The 17513-nt window shown below is 37.7% G+C and overlaps 1 protein-coding gene across 5 annotated transcripts in view; it reads left to right on the top strand.

Annotated features, from left to right (window-relative positions):
- Window positions 1–17513, top strand: part of LOC128686344 (charged multivesicular body protein 7) — a 145327-nt gene that overhangs the window by 96431 nt on the left and 31383 nt on the right. For all 5 annotated transcript variants that reach the window (XM_070085924.1, XM_070085923.1, XM_070085925.1 and 2 more), the window contains one exon: window positions 13248–13353. In XM_070085924.1, coding sequence (XP_069942025.1) covers window positions 13248–13353 — 106 coding nt within the window. The remainder of the gene's footprint in view (window positions 1–13247; window positions 13354–17513) is intronic.

Below are 17513 nucleotides of genomic sequence, written 5' to 3'. Positions count from 1 at the left end.
GTAGTAATATGGACAGAGAAAGTATCAATTCAGCTAATGTTTAAGCGAACAATAGTAAATAAGAAAAATCACATAAGGTGAGTTATGCTTACTAGTAAAATCACTAAATGAGGTAGTTGATTATTTAATTACTAAGAGATTGTACAATGAAATTTGAACAATAATGGAGCAAAACATACACTACACTACGTAGGCTTTTAAGTTGGACATTGTTTAGTTATTCTCTGTAAGATTAGTATCCCTGAGAAATCGTGATAGATCATTCTCGTTCGTGATTGTGTACAGTTGACCTACATTTGTTTTCCTAACAAGAATTTTCCCATCCCGTGTGAAGCATTGGTGTATTGTGTCGTTATTCTCCCGCTTAAGTTTTCTGACTCTATACAGGAGGTTCTGACGTTTTTTGGTAAGACACTCGTTTATGTATACCTCTTTCTTTACTTTAATAGATGCAATAATTAAGTCTTTTTTTCTGTCATGTGAGTGGAATCTAAGCATAACACTTTTTCTACCATGGGATCCTAGTAACCTGGCTTCTTTTATTTCAGACTCTGGTACAATAACACTTGTTTGGTCCTTTATGATCTGCAGAGTAATTTCTTTACTGTTTGTTTGGTTCATATCACTGGGAAAAAGTGGACTGTTAACTATTACTGCGTCCGATAGTTTATCTTGTTCAGTTTTATCTTCTTGGAGAGCAAAGTAGTCACTGAACTGGTTATCTAAGTTGTTCTTCCAGTCTTTTACTGCTTCTTCAACCTTTGTATTAAGAGATATTATTTGTTGGGTATGGCTATTTATGACTGTTTGGATGGTCTTGTCACAGTTAGTCATTCCTGGTGTTGATAACTTTTGTTCAAGACTGAGGATTTTGTTCTCGAGTTGTGTCATCCTGGTGTCTTGTTTTGTTAGCGTCTCTTGAAGATTCATATTTTCAATAGCTAAGTTGGAGATGCATGTCTTTAAGGTATCTGGATCGTTGGTCATACCTGAGAGACTACTTGGTAGGTTGAATCCGGGGAAGAGAGGGGAGGATGGGCTGGTGGCAGCCATGTTTGTTGTTATTGTTGTGGTGTGGCCTTGAGCGGTGGTGAGTGGGGTGGTTGCTGAGCCGGCGTCCTCCTGGCTACATTTGTTGAATAGTTGATTTTTCGGTGTTTTCTTGCTGGCCTTGGTGCTGTTTCCTCTTAGATTGCGCCTCATAATACTACAGGAATTGTTGTAGTTAAGAAGAAGTTGTAGTATACAAAGCTTAGGGTTACGTTGTTCGGCTGGCAGCGGGGTGTTGCTTTCGGTTTGTGTGCAGTCTTCCTTTGATCTCTATTATTTTTGATTTGTAGGTTTCACTGTTGGTAATCTTTGATCATTCTGGGTGCTACGTTGGGTAGTGCAGTTTTGCTTGTAACTAGGTCATCATAGGAGCATTGGTAGCTCTGGTAGTTGGAGAAAAGTACGGAGCTTGGAAGTCGCTGCTGCCGCTGCCGCCGCTGAGCTAAGTAAACAAAGTGTACACGTCTGGTTTGTGTACAAGTTACATTGTGTACAGGTTGTCTCTACATTGATACGGTAGAATAAATAAAGAAGAACACTCCCATTCTCATGTAACATCATTTTGAGAAGAAATGATGCTCTGAGTGAAGGCAATGGAAAAAAGTCACTCTGACTTTTTTGGGTTATCCTAGGTTCTCTACACATATGTTGTTATGTATGATAATCTATGTAACTGTATTTGTGTATACCTGAATAAACTTACTTACATACATACGAAAGGAATAATTTTCTACAGTTACCCCCAGTAACACATTTTCTCTTATGTTAGATTAGAGAAAATGTTATTCTTGGCGTCACTTGTACAAGTTATCTGGCTACCACATCTCATATTTATATTTATTTATTCTATTGTAGGGTGTATTTATCATCTTTTTATGTTATGTATCGTGTTTATTATATAATTTTGAAAAAAAATATCATGGATGGATTAATGAAAATGTGTATATTAACGTAATATACAACATTTAATGAGACTCAGTGATTATTATTATTTATTTATTTATTTATTTATTTTTTTATTTAGTAATTTGAGCATACATACAGAGGTAGAAAAAATACAGGTAAGAGCAGCATGCCAAAGCCACTTATATGCATAGCATTACTGGCTGGCTTAAAATTAACTTAAGATTAACTAAGCAATGATGAAATCAGTGATAAGACATTATTGTAAACAGATAACTATAAAGCACAAATGAGTATTACAAAGACAGGTCATTTGGTAAATTCACTAATATCAGCAGCGGCAGCGGCAACAGCGACTTCCAAGCTCCGTACTTTTCTCCAACTACCAGAGCTACCAATGCTCCTATGATGACCTAGTTACAAGCAAAACTGCACTACCCAACGTAGCACCCAGAATGACCAAAGATTACCAACAGTGAAACCTACAAATCGAAAAAATAGAGATCAAAGGAAGACTGCAAACAAACCGAAAGCAACACCCCGCTGCCAGCCGAACAACGTAACCCTAAGCTTTGTATACTACAATTTCTTCTTAACTACAACAATTCCTGTAGTATTATGAGGCGCAATCTAAGAGGAAATAGCACCAAGGCCAGCAAGAAAACACCGAAAAATCAACTATTCAACAAGTGTAGTCAGGAGGACGCCAGCCCAGCAACCACCCCACTCACCACCACTCAAGGCGACACCACAACAGTAACAACAAACATGGCTGCCACCAGTCCATCCTCCCCTCTCTTTCCTGGATTCAACCTACCAAGTAGTCTCTCAGGTATGACCAACGATCCAGATACCCTAAAGTCATGCATCTCCAACTTAGTTATTGAAAATATGAATCTTCGAGAGACACTAACAAAACAAGACACCAGGATGACACAACTCGAAAACAAAATCCTCAGTCTTGAACAAAAGTTATCAACACCAGGAATGACTAACTGTGACAAGACCATCCAAACAGTCATAGATAGCCATACCCAACAAATAATATCTCTTAATACAAAGGTTGAAGAAGCAGTAAAAGAATGGAAGAACAACTTAGATAACCAGTTCAGTGACTACTTTGCTCTCCAAGAAGATAAAACGGAACAAGATAAACTATCGGACGCAGTAATAGTTAACAGTCCACTTTTTCCCAGTGATATGAACAAAACAAACAGTAAAGAAATTACTCTGCAGATCATAAAGGACCAAACAAGTGTTATTGTACCAGAGTCAGAAATAAAAGAAGCCAGGTTACTAGGATCCCGTGGTAGAAAAAGTGTTATGCTTAGATTCCACTCACATGACAGGAAAAAAGACTTAATTATTGCATCTATTAAAGTAAAGAAAGAGGTATACATAAACGAGTGTCTTACCAAAAAACGTCAGAACCTCCTGTATAGAGTCAGAAAACTTAAGCGAGAGAATAATGACACAATACACCAATGCTTCACACGGGATGGGAAAATTCTAGTTAGGAAAACAAATGTAGGTCAACTGTACACAATCACGAACGAGAATGATCTATCACGATTTCTCAGGGATACTAATCTTACAGAGAACAACTAAACAATGTCCAACCTAAAAGCCTACATAGTGTAGTGTACGTTTTGCTCCATTATTGTTTAAATTTCATTGTACAATCTCTTAGTAATTAAATAATCAACTACCTCATTTTGTGATTTTACTAGTAAGCATAAGTCACCTTATGTGATTTTCTTATTTACTTTGTTTGCTTAAACATTAGCTGAATTGATACTTTCTCTGTCCATATTACTACCTCATATTTTTTTAAATACTATCAATTGATATTACTTACTAAAATTAATAAATATCATTTTTACTAAAATTTCAATTTACTCTTAACATTTTTGACATTTAATAACCATTACTTGTCTAATTACCTTTACCTGTTTTAATACCACATTTACTATCCTAGATTACTTTTAGTTACCTTGTACTGCCATATAACCTCAAGTATAACTACCAGTGCAATATTGAATGAAATAAACATTACTTTTTCACTTTTTTGTAATCATTATTACTTACTAAAACTTTATTAAACACCATATTTACTACCAGTCAATTTTACTTTTGTACATTAAACATTATTTTATACTTCCCATAACATTTTGTAGCCAAATTTTCAAGTTTTTATATTCAACCCCAACCTTTATATTATCCCTTGTACCTGTGTACCTGTCTACCCTCTTACTATCATATTATAACCAAGACATTACCATTGTTATTTTTTTACTATTATTCTTTTGGTACTTTAATTGTGAATTTTATTTTGTCAATTTAAATCTAGTTATAATCTTGATCTTGTCAACAACCTATACCAGACTCTAGTGCAATTGCAAGTACCATTTCAAATTGTATTTTTATATTATAAGTTTATATTATAATTCCTACCATCTGTCCATTTAACTTTGCTTACCATTACTTAATTTTAGTCCCTTATATATTTTCTCCTTTATTTTAGCTTTATATAACTATCCTAGTTTATATATTCACAATTGTTAAAATAATCAAGGTGCTATTCTTAGGTGCTAAAGTAGAATAAGTTCACAATTTTGCCATTATATTCCAAAGCTCATTTATTTGATTACCACTTTATTGTTCACCACAACCTATATTAGTCCCTTTTATATTATAATTTTATACTATAATTCTAACTTTAAAAAAATTACCTTTATAGTACTACCTACTACCATATTCCCAAGCTCCACTATTTGATCATCACTTTATTTGTATTAGTCCCTTAGCTCATTATTTTACATTTGTTAAATAATCCAGGTGCTATTTTTTAGCTTAAGACTATTTACTTTGTTTTATACTTAATTCAAACTAAAGATTCACTACAAATCTTATGATTACAAGCATTGATCCTGATACCAACCTCTTATTTAATGACTTAAATGAATCAAACAGTTACTGTAATTATTACACTGCAGAACAATCAAAGGCACTTCTCAGTGCCAACAACAACATAACTATCTTTAACTACAATATCAGATCTTTAAGCAAGCATTACAATGACCTCATAGCATTACTAAATTCCTTACATGCCAATATGTCCATCATTACACTAACTGAAACCTGGCTAAAGCCTGATAGTACAGATGTCTATGCCATTCCTGGTTACACAGCCATACACAACTGTAGGCCAGACCAACAAGGGGGTGGCACAGCCATATATTACTCAGACCAACTACAATGTATCACTAATACTTGCACAAGGGATGAACATGGGGAATATATAATAGCTAAATTCAAATCCAAGTACCTACAAAAACCTCTCACATTGATAAACATCTACAGAGTTCCACAGTCAAACATTGGCCAATTTAGTCAAAATCTAGGAAGTATGATAACTGATGCACGCATGAACAAAGATCACTTACTACTCTCAGGTGACTTCAATATAAATCTCCTGCAAGACCAGGACCCACACGTTACTGAATTCACAAACACAATGAGTAACTGTATGTTACTACCAACAGTAACAAAACCTACAAGAGTTACAGAGACTAGTGTTTCCCTACTTGACCACATCTGGACCAACACCATATCCCCTTTAAAATCAGGCATAATTACAGATAATACCACAGACCACTACCCTACTTTCCTCATAACAACTCTTGGTAAACTACCCCAAGACACTACTAAAGTCACCTTCAGACTTCACAATGAGGCAGCCATTAATAACTTCACAACAGCAATAGCAAACATTGATTGGCACACTGAGCTAGAAACCTATACAGATATTGACGAATGTATTAATAATTTTCTAAAAAAAAACCAATACCTCTATAACAAGCACTGCCCTAAAAAAACTAAACAGATGACAGCAAAGAGACTGAACAGTCCCTGGCTAACACCCAGCATTCTCAAATCCATAAATACAAAACACCAATATGAAAAACAGTACAGAATGGGTCACATAACCAGAGACCAAACAAAACGTTACTCGTCAATCCTAACCAGCCTGACAAGAAGGGCAAAAAAATTGTATTATGAGAACAGATTATCCAACTTACGAGGTGATATAAAAAAGACCTGGAAAACCCTATCAGAAATTCTGGGAACAAAAAAGATATCACGAAATAGCGAAATAAAATTAGCAAAATCAGATGAACCCCAACTCCCACCAACAGAAACAGCAAACAGACTCAATGATTTCTTCTCCACTATAGGACAAAACCTTGCCAATAAAATCCCAAGCTCAGATACCCCACCAAATGACTACCTCACCGGCAACTACCCGAACACACTGTTCCTAGCTCCGACTAACCCATACAAAGTCTCCCTTATTATCAACGCACTAAAAAACAAAGCAGGAGATTTAAATACCTTACCACCCTTTATATACAAAAAAGTGTCACAAGTGCTATCACCAATCATTGCAATACTCTTTAACAAATCCATTGAATCCTCCACCTTCCCTACAGTACTCAAAATAGCAAGGCTCACCCCGATCCACAAAGGAGGAGACCAAACAGAGTTGAATAACTATAGGCCAATATCCAACTTACACCCTCTCTCAAAAATCTTTGAAAAATTAATTCATAAACGAATCTACTCCTACCTTATCTCCCAAAACATACTCAGCCCCTGCCAATTTGGATTCAGGCCTAATAAAAATACTAATGATGCTATTATACACATGCTAGAACATATATACACTGCAATAGAGAAAAAAAGAAGTCCCACTGGGGATCTTCATTGACTTACGTAAAGCTTTTGGTACAGTTGACCATGACTTGCTCCACGTAAAATTGTCACACTATGGTATAAGAGGACACTCCCTCAACTACCTCAAGTCATACCTCAGCAACAGAAGCCAATATGTGTACGCAAATGAGGCAAACTCTTCTGCGCAACCAATTACAGTTGGTGTCCCACAGGGAAGTGTCCTTGGCCCTCTTCTCTTTCTCCTATACATAAATGACCTTCCAAATGCTTCGCAATTACTCAAACCCACACTATTTGCAGATGACACTACATACGTTTTCTCTCACCCGAGCCCAGTCATGCTAGCCAATACTGTAAATACCGAATTACAGAAAATATCTACCTGGATGAGGACTAACAAACTTACACTAAACATTGACAAAACCTACTTCATTCAGTTTGGTAACAGAGCTACAGATGTCCCTCTTAACATAATGATAAACGGATCACCTATCACAAAACTAACAGAGGGAAAATTCTTAGGAATCCACCTTGATAATAGACTCAAATTTCATACACATATACAACAAATTTCTAAGAAAATTTCCAAGACTGTAGGCATACTATCGAAGATACGGTACTATGTTCCACAGTCAGCCCTCCTGGCCCTATATCACTCTCTTATTTACCCCTATCTCACCTATGGAATTTGTGCATGGGGCTCAACAACAATTAACCATCTCAGACCACTAATTACTCAACAAAAGGCTGCAGTTAGAATGATAACAAATTCTCACTACAGGCAGCACACTCCACCAATATTTAATACACTAAACCTACTCACCATACAAAACATCCATACTTATTACTGCACCTATTACATACATAGAACACTTAACTCTGATATTAACCCTCCCCTCAAACATCTCCTTGCCAACCTCAACAGAACACATGACCATAACACAAGGCACAGATCACTCTTTGATGTTCCTCGTGTCCATCTCACACTATGCAAAAACTCAATGCACATAAAAGGCCCTAAAATCTGGAATTCATTACCTGTAAATATAAAAGAAACACTACCTGTTTATAAATTCAAGTCTCTTCTCAAAGATCACTTACTCACCCAAAACCAAATAAATACTGAATAACTGAACCTTATAAATTGTATATCTTAAATGTTTCTCACAATTATATCACATAAATGTTAAACCTAAAACCGAATCTAACTTTATTATTTTTTAAATACACTACCTAACAGAATCACTACCTAACTGAATGCAACCATATGACCTGTCTTTGTAATACTCACTTGTGCTTTATAGTAATCTGTTTACATTAATGTTTTATCACTGATTTCATCATTGCTTAGTTAATCTTAAGTTAATTTTAAGCCAGCCCGTAATGCTATGCATAGTATAAGTGGCTTTGGCATACTGCTCTTATCTGTATTTTTTTGTACCTCTGTATGTGTGCTCAAATTGGAAATAAATAAATAAATAAATAAATAAAATAAATAAATGGTTGCATGCATTGCTGTACATTCAGTCTAATGGAGTATTCTGTTAGATTGGGTTTTAGGTTTAACATTTTTTTTTTTTTTTATTATCACACTGGCCGATTCCCACCAAGGCAGGGTGGCCCGAAAAAGAAAAACTTTCACCATCATTCACTCCATCACTGTCTTGCCAGAAGGGTGCTTTACACTACAGTTTTTAAACTGCAACATTAACACCCCTCCTTCAGAGTGCAGGCACTGTACTTCCCATCTCCAGGACTCAAGTCCGGCCTGCCGGTTTCCCTGAATCCCTTCATAAATGTTACTTTGCTCACACTCCAACAGCACGTCAAGTATTAAAAACCATTTGTCTCCATTCACTCCTATCAAACACGCTCATGCATGCCTGCTGGAAGTCCAAGCCCCTCGCACACAAAACCTCCTTTACCCCCTCCCTCCAACCTTTCCTAGGCCGACCCCTACCCCGCCGCCTTCCTTCCACTACAGACTGATACACTCTTGAAGTCATTCTGTTTCGCTCCATTCTCTCTACATGTCCGAACCACCTCAACAACCCTTCCTCAGCCCTCTGGACAACAGTTTTGGTAATCCCGCACCTCCTCCTAACTTCCAAACTACGAATTCTCTGCATTATATTCACACCACACATTGCCCTCAGACATGACATCTCCACTGCCTCCAGCCTTCTCCTCGCTGCAACATTCATCACCCATGCTTCACACCCATATAAGAGTGTTGGTAAAACTATACTCTCATACATTCCCCTCTTTGCCTCCAAGGACAAAGTTCTTTATCTCCACAGACTCCTAAGTGCACCACTCACCCTTTTCCCCTCATCAATTCTATGATTCACCTCATCTTTCATAGACCCATCCGCTGACACGTCCACTCCCAAATATCTGAATACATTCACCTCCTCCATACTCTCTCCCTCCAATCTGATATCCAATCTTTCATCACCTAATCTTTTTGTTATCCTCATAACCTTACTTTTTCCTGTATTCGCTTTCAATTTTCTTCTTTTGCACACCCTACCAAATTCATCCACCAATCTCTGCAACTTCTCTTCAGAATCTCCCAAGAGCACAGTGTCATCAGCAAAGAGCAACTGTGACAACTCCCACTTTATGTGTGATTCTTTATCTTTTAACTCTACACCTCTTGCCAAGACCCTCGCATTTACTTCTTTTACAACCCCATCTATAAATATATTAAACAACCACGGTGACATCACACATCCTTGTCTAAGGCCTACTTTTACTGGGAAATAATTTCCCTCTTTCCTACATACTCTAACTTGAGCCTCACTATCCTCGTAAAAACTCTTCACTGCTTTCAGTAACCTACCTCCTACACCATACACCTGCAACATCTGCCACATTGCGCCCCTATCCACCCTGTCATACGCCTTTTCCAAATCCATAAATGCCACAAAGACCTCTTTAGCCTTATCTAAATACTGTTCACTTATATGTTTCACTGTAAACACCTGGTCCACACACCCCCTACCTTTCCTAAAGCCTCCTTGTTCATCTGCTATCCTATTCTCCGTCTTACTCTTAATTCTTTCAATAATAACTCTACCATACACTTTGCCAGGTATACTCAACAGACTTATCCCCCTGTAATTTTTGCACTCTCTTTTATCCCCTTTGCCTTTATGCAAAGGAACTATGCATGCTCTCTGCCAATCCCTAGGTACCTTACCCTCTTCCATACATTTATTAAATAATTGCACCAACCACTCCAAAACTATATCCCCACCTGCTTTTAACATTTCTATCTTTATCCCATCAATCCCGGCTGCCTTACCCCCTTTCATTTTACCTACTGCCTCACGAACTTCCCCCACACTCACAACTGGCTCTTCCTCACTCCTACAAGATGTTGTTCCTCCTTGCCCTATACACGAAATCACAGCTTCCCTATCTTCATCAACATTTAACAATTCCTCAAAATATTCCCTCCATCTTCCCAATACCTCCAACTCTCCATTTAATAACTCTCCTCTCCTATTTTTAACTGACAAATCCATTTGTTCTCTAGGCTTTCTTAACTTGTTAATCTCACTCCAAAACTTTTTCTTATTTTCAACAAAATTTGTTGATAACATCTCACCCACTCTCTCATTTGCTCTCTTTTTACATTGCTTCACCACTCTCTTAACCTCTCTCTTTTTCTCCATATACTCTTCCCTCCTTGCATCACTTCTACTTTGTAAAAACTTCTCATATGCTAACTTTTTCTCCCTTACTACTCTCTTCACATCATCATTCCACCAATCGCTCCTCTTCCCTCCCGCACCCACTTTCCTGTAACCACACTTCTGCTGAACACTCTAACACTACATTTTTAAACCTACCCCATACCTCTTCGACCCCATTGCCTATGCTCTCATTAGCCCATCTATCCTCCAATAGCTGTTTATATCTTACCCTAACTGCCTCCTCTTTTAGTTTATAAACCTTCACCTCTCTCTTCCCTGATGCTTCTATTTTCCTTGTATCCCATCTACCTTTTACTCTCAGTGTAGCTACAACTAGAAAGTGATCTGATATATCTGTGGCCCCTCTATAAACATGTACATCCTGAAGTCTACTCAACAGTCTTTTATCTACCAATACATAATCCAACAAACTACTGTCATTTCACCCTACATCATATCTTGTATACTTATTTATCCTCTTTTTCTTAAAATATGTATTACCTATAACTAAACCCCTTTCTATACAAAGTTCAATCAAAGGGCTCCCATTATCATTTACACCTGGCACCCCAAACTTACCTACCACACCCTCTCTAAAAGTTTCTCCTACTTTAGCATTCAGGTCCCCTACCACAATTACTCTCTCACTTGGTTCAAAGGCTCCTATACATTCACTTAACATCTCCCCAAATCTCTCTCTCTCCTCTGCATTCCTCTCTTCTCCAGGTGCATACACGCTTATTATGACCCACTTCTCGCATCCAACCTTTACTTTAATCCACATAATTCTTGAATTTACACATTCATATTCTCTTTTCTCCTTCCATAACTGATCATTCAACATTACTGCTACCCCTTCCTTTGCTCTAACTCTCTCAGATACTCCAGATTTAATCCCATTTATTTCCCCCCACCGAAACTCCCCTACCCCCTTCAGCTTTGTTTCGCTTAGGGCCAGGACATCTAACTTCTTTTCATTCATAACATCAGCAATCATCTGTTTCTTGTCATCCGCACTACATCCATGCACATTTAAGCATCCCAGTTTTATAAAGTTTTTCTTCTCTTTTTTAGTAAATGTCTACAGGAGAAGGGGTTACTAGCCCATTGCTCCCGGCATTTTAGTCGACTCATACAACACGCATGGCTTACGGAGGAAAGATTCTTTTCCACTTCCCCATGGACAATAGAAGAAATAAGGAGGAACAAGAGCTATTTAGAAAAAGGAGAAAAACCTAGATGTATGTATGTATATATGTATGTGCGTGTCTGTGAAGTGTGACCAAAGTGTAAGTAGGAGTATCAAGATATCCCTGTTATCTAGCGTGTTTATGAGACAGAAAAAGAAACCAGCAATCCTACCATCATGCAAAACAGTTACAGGTTTCTGTTTCACAGTCATCTGGCAGGACGGTAGTACTTCCCTGGGTGGTTGCTGTCTACCAACCTACTACCTATACATATCTGTTATAAAGTTTAATTGACAAATTATGGACAATAAGTGGAGAAGTATCACTTTTTCACTGATGGGAAGCACTTCATGACTTCTCTTAGGCTTTGAAGAACTGCCAGCTTCTCTATTTTTGCATATTGGGGCCATTATTATGCAAAATTAAGAGGTATTTTTGGGCCACAGTAAACTGTGGATAAGTGAAACTGCAGATACAGAATCAGTGGATATGGGGGTTCCACTGTATTTTTAAATGTTTATACAGTAGTGTACTGTATAATGTAAATACCAAATAGTAGAAATCGGCTCTAATATACATAGGTTTGCATACTGTAAATACAGGTAATTGTTTTTATTTATTCTGAATAAAGAAAAAGTCATCAGTGTCATCATCGGAGTTATCAGCAGGGTTATCAGGAGCTGTAGAGGGCCCGGGTAAGGAAGATGACAGCGAGGAAATGGAAGGACTTGTAGGGGTAGGGGTCTTAGGTATAGCTTTCTAGAAGGTTCCCATTATCAGCATGTTTACCTGAATAAACTGACTGACTGACATTTTCGGCTGCTAGCTAGCTGGCCTCTTTCTCTCTCTGTCTCAGAGAGAGAGCTGCTCATGAACCTGATAAGTCAGCTGGACTTTCAAACAGGTATTACGCAAGTTGCAGAATCATCACGTCTGCACAAGTGGAAATATGCATTACTCGCCACAGTAATGCTTATGTCTTATATCTACAAGCATGGTATAGCACTTTGTCTGGCTTTTTTGGGTTATCCTCGGTAATTTACACTATGTATGATAACTGTACCTATGCCTAAATAAACTTATTTAGTCCTTGATTCTGTTCAAGGGATGCTTGTCCTTCAAGAAATATGTACCAAGCAAATGTAATTGCTTGAATGACAGAACAGAATCAAGGACTACATATGCTGCTGTGTACAGTAATTTATTTAACTGTACTTATGTGTACCTGAATGAACTGACTGACTGACTTGGCTAACTGACTTACTGATTGGACTGACTGACCTATTGACTTGACTGTACTGACTTGACTGACTATACTGGCTTAACTTACTGACTGACTTGACTTACTGACTGACTTGACTTACTGACTGGACTGAGTGACTTACTGTCTTGACTTACTAACTGTGGTTAGTGAATACCAACTGACTGCAGGAAGGAGACAGATTGAGAAAGGGTGATGCAAGATGAGATGCTTGATGCAGAGATGCGCTGCTGTTTCCATGACCAAAATTCTCATACAGCTTACAATACCAACTGGTCAGAGAGCTGGTCGTAAGTCCAAGCAGTCATTAACTGAGGAGTATCTGTACACTTTTTCACTAGATCAGTATAAATAAATCTCTGGCATTCATACATATTCAGCATGTGTTTTTATTATTCTCAGAGAAGTTGTGGGAGCTTTTCGAGTGGGCGTGGAAGCTCTTCGTGCTGTTGTGATGGGTGATGCCTCTGCTGATCGTGTGGCTGCCACCATGGATGATTTACAACAAGTAAGAATTATTTGTATAGTATTTCATATGTAATAGACATTAGTTATGTGTATAAGTAGTATGGTATGTGAAATATTTATACATAAATAATGTTTGAAGGTGTTAGTGGTGTTTTGATATTCTAGGAAGATATGATAATATATAAGCTCAGTATTATTCTTATTATTATTCCATGAAGGGGAAGGAGGGATGCTAAACACCTAGGATCATACAGCCAGAGGCAGACTGGCCATACGGGCATTTGAGAAATGTCTGGTGGGCCACTGGGCTGGGTAAAAAAAAAAACGGGCTGAAAAAATGTCATGAAAAACTGAAGTCACAGCTGCTGCACAAAGGTTGAAATGAAAATGCAATGTGCCTTAGCTGAGCAGTGAAAACATACCTCTGGCCCTCAGCAGTCTGTTAGTCATACTGGCAGCAGTTGACTGATGCTCGGGCCAGTTTTAAGACCCAGTCTGCTTTTTCATACAGCATGTGGGAAATGAGAAGCAATGTAGTTCCAGTTCCTTGGATCAAGAGGCCTTCACTGGCACTGAATATGCTGATCAATGATTCATATAATTACTAGAGTTTTGTACACATTTATCTACCATTGAATTTATAGGATAAGAGCTGTTACTTTACTTCAGTTCATTTTGACCACCTTAGTAAGTTTATTCAGGTATATACAAATACAATTACATAGATTATCATACATAGCAGCATATGTGTAGAGAACCTAGGCTCACCCCACTTCCCTGGCTGTGGCCTTAAGTCAGGTTTGCTGTAAGTAGAGATAAGTATGTTGAGTTTTGAGACCTGTGCCATTGATAACAGCAGACTGAAGATGCCTGCTATGCATCCCTAACAGTACTTAACTGCTATACCCCATTTGCACAAGAAGACCTGCTGTGCTCAATAAAGTGAATGACACTGCACTTGCAGGCTAGCAGTCATCCACTCCTAGCCATAGAACAGAACCACAGGGCCCTTAACCTTTTCAGGGTCCGTCCCGTAGATCTACGGCTTTACGTTCAGGATCCAAACCGTAGATCTACGTCATGAGCTCAGCTCACTCTGATAAACTGTGAGTGGTAAATTTGGGCCTAGATATGAGAGAATACATCTATGTGGTATGTGTGCACCACATAAAACAAATCCTGCAGCACACTGTGTATAATGAGAGAAAAAAAACTGAGACCATGATTTTCGATTAAAACAGCGACTTTGCAGTGTTTTTTCGTATGTTTTTTAAAGTTGTATTTGTGATTTCTTGGTCTCATTTGATAGAATGGAAGACATATTACAGAAATAGAGATAATTTTGATTGGTGTTAGCACTGGAAATGGCTTGAAATTGAGCTCAAAGTGGCGGAAATGTTAAATTTTTGCCGATGTTCAAGAGTAAACAAACGACCTCACACGTCTAATACACGCCAGCTGGTGGGTCTAATATACATTCACAAATGTGGTGATGATATTTATACAATTATTACAATATTGCATAACAGTAAATCTATTTTTTGGTGTGAATAAAAATTCATTATGTGAATAAAAAATCAAAATGGAATTTATTTGTAAAGCCTCAAAACATAACTAATGAACAGAGGAAATGTTAGTTTAGTGCCAGGAATACCTACAGTGTTTATTCTGGACCCTATTTTGAAATTGGAATATTTTGAACTTTGTGTTAAATTGGCCAAATTACCAATTACCGGTCACTTTATTTTGTAGTTGAAACAGTTGACTTGGCGATTTCTTGTGCTCAATCGATAGAATAGAAGTAATACTAGTGAAATAGCTGAGAATTTGGTCGACTGGAATATTGTAATTGGCCTAAAATGGGAGTCAAAGTCGGCAAAATCGCCGATTCGTAAATTTCGCTGACACATCAAAATTCACAAGAGCATAATTTCGTCAATTTTCCATCAAATTTCGTACTTTTTGTTTTATTACATTCACAAAAAGATTCTCTACCATTTCATAAGAAAAAATAACAATTTTTTTTTTTTGAAAATTCTTGGACACTGGGGCACCACTTCAGATTTTGGCCTTGGACCCTGAAAGGGTTAATATAGGGCTGTCAGTGGCACCTCCAGTGCTGCATCAGCCACCTTCCTCTGGGAGTCAGTGAGTGGGTCATCATATGGAAGACCTGTGTCAGGATGCTGTTCCTGATGAATAAACAAGCAAATAAACTAACAGCCTATTTCAGAGTTCAACCCCATCTAAGGTACTGTATATTGTTCCTCGCAGGACTTTACTCATAATAGTCGACTAACTCCCAGGTACCTGTTACTGCTAGATAAACTGGGGCAACAGGTGTAATTAGACTTGCCCAGGACTGAACTCTGGTCCTTTGGTTGAACATTATCTTATTTTTCTACATTCTCTTTTACTTTCCATAAACAATATTTTTATTATAAGTAGCTCTTTATGAGGAGGATTCCTTGATGCTGGTGAGGGGCTCTTGATCCACAGAATTGTACTTGTCCTCTCTTTCCTTGGATTGAACTTGATTTCCTTCCATTTCCCCAGGTGCTGTATGACCCCTACAGGTTTAGTGCTTTTCCCTAAATATAATATTAATAGCACTAATAATGTAGATGTCTGTATAGTCAGGCACAACAAATGTTGTACAGTACAATAATTTATCAAAATAATGATCTAACTTGCTTGAAGTACATTTAACTGATCTTGCAGTTAATCGAACTGTTTTCATTTATCAGTGTCCATTTATGCTGTAAAGAGAAGGAGAATAAAATATTTCAGTCTAGTCCATATACCTAATCCCACTTTTTCCCCGGTGAATAAACGTACAGTATCTCTTTGTGAATTCTGCATTTGTGAAATTTCAAAGGGATGTAATACTCTTAAAATACAGAAGGTTTATATAGTTAATCTTGCCTGTACTGCAAAATATTAAATAAGTTTTTTACTCTGAGGTAGGAGCAGTTATTGTATGATATACTTCCTCACTTTGAAATACTTCCTTTTGAGTAATTTCAAAGCTAAATAATTTGTTTAGTACAGTAGGACCATATCTGCTGGTCCAGTTTCCAAGGTTTCAGTTATCCGCTGTTTACTGTGGCCCAAAAATAACCCTTAATTTTGCTTAATAATGACACCAAAGCCATTCTTCATAGCCTAAGAGAAGCCATGAAGTACTTACCATAAGTGTAAAAGTGATAATTATCCACTTTTTGTGTGAAATTTATCAAACTTAATTATGGTTATACGTATAAACAAAAAACAACTTATACAGGTTGACCATCACTAATCTGGCATCATTGGGATCGGTAAGGTTCTAGATTAGTGATTTTGCCAGATTACAGAGTGGTTAGGTTAGGATACACTTAAAACCCAAAGGTGATATTTATGCATCAGAGATTTCACCCACTTCATGCCCTATTTTTGGCCCATTGTTCCAGGGGTAGTAGGTTGGTAGACAGCAACCACCCAGGGAAGTACTACCGTCCTGCCAGATGACTGTGAAACAGAAACCTGTAACTGTTTTACATGATGGTAGGAGTGCTGGTGTCTTTTTCTGTCTCATAAACACGCTAGATAACAGGGATACTATCTTGCTACTCCTTACACTTTGGTCACACTTCACAGACACGCACATGCATATATATATACATACATCTAGATTTTTTCTCCTTTTTCTAAATAGCTCTTGTTCTTCTTTATTTCTTCTATTGTCCATGGGGAAGTGGAAAAGAATCTTTCCTCCATAAGCCATGCGTGTCATATGAGGCGACTAAAATGCCGGGAGCAATGGGCTAGTAACCCCTTCTCCTGTAAACATTTACAAAAAAAAGAGAAGAAAAACTTTATAAAACTGGGATGCTTGAATGTGCGTGGATGTAGTGCGGATGACAAGAAAGAGATGATTGCTGATGTTATGAATGAAAAGAAGTTGGATGTCCTGGCCCTAAGTGAAACAAAGCTGAAGGGGGTAGGGGAGTTTCGGTGGGGAGAAATAAATGGGATTAAATCTGGAGTATCTGAGAGAGTTAGAGCTAAGGAAGGGGTAGCAACAATGTTGAAGGAACAGTTATGGAAGGAGAAAAGAGAATATGAATGTGTAAATTCAAGGATTATGTGAATTAAAGTAAAGGTTGGATGTGAAAAGTGGGTCATAATAAGCGTGTACGCACCTGGAGAAGAGTGGAATGT

The sequence above is a fragment of the Cherax quadricarinatus genome, chromosome 17 (assembly GCF_038502225.1).
Source record: "Cherax quadricarinatus isolate ZL_2023a chromosome 17, ASM3850222v1, whole genome shotgun sequence".
NCBI classification, from domain to species: domain Eukaryota; kingdom Metazoa; phylum Arthropoda; class Malacostraca; order Decapoda; family Parastacidae; genus Cherax; species Cherax quadricarinatus.
Note: the sequence above shows the minus strand (reverse complement) of the source record. Positions and strands in the feature narration are given on the sequence as shown.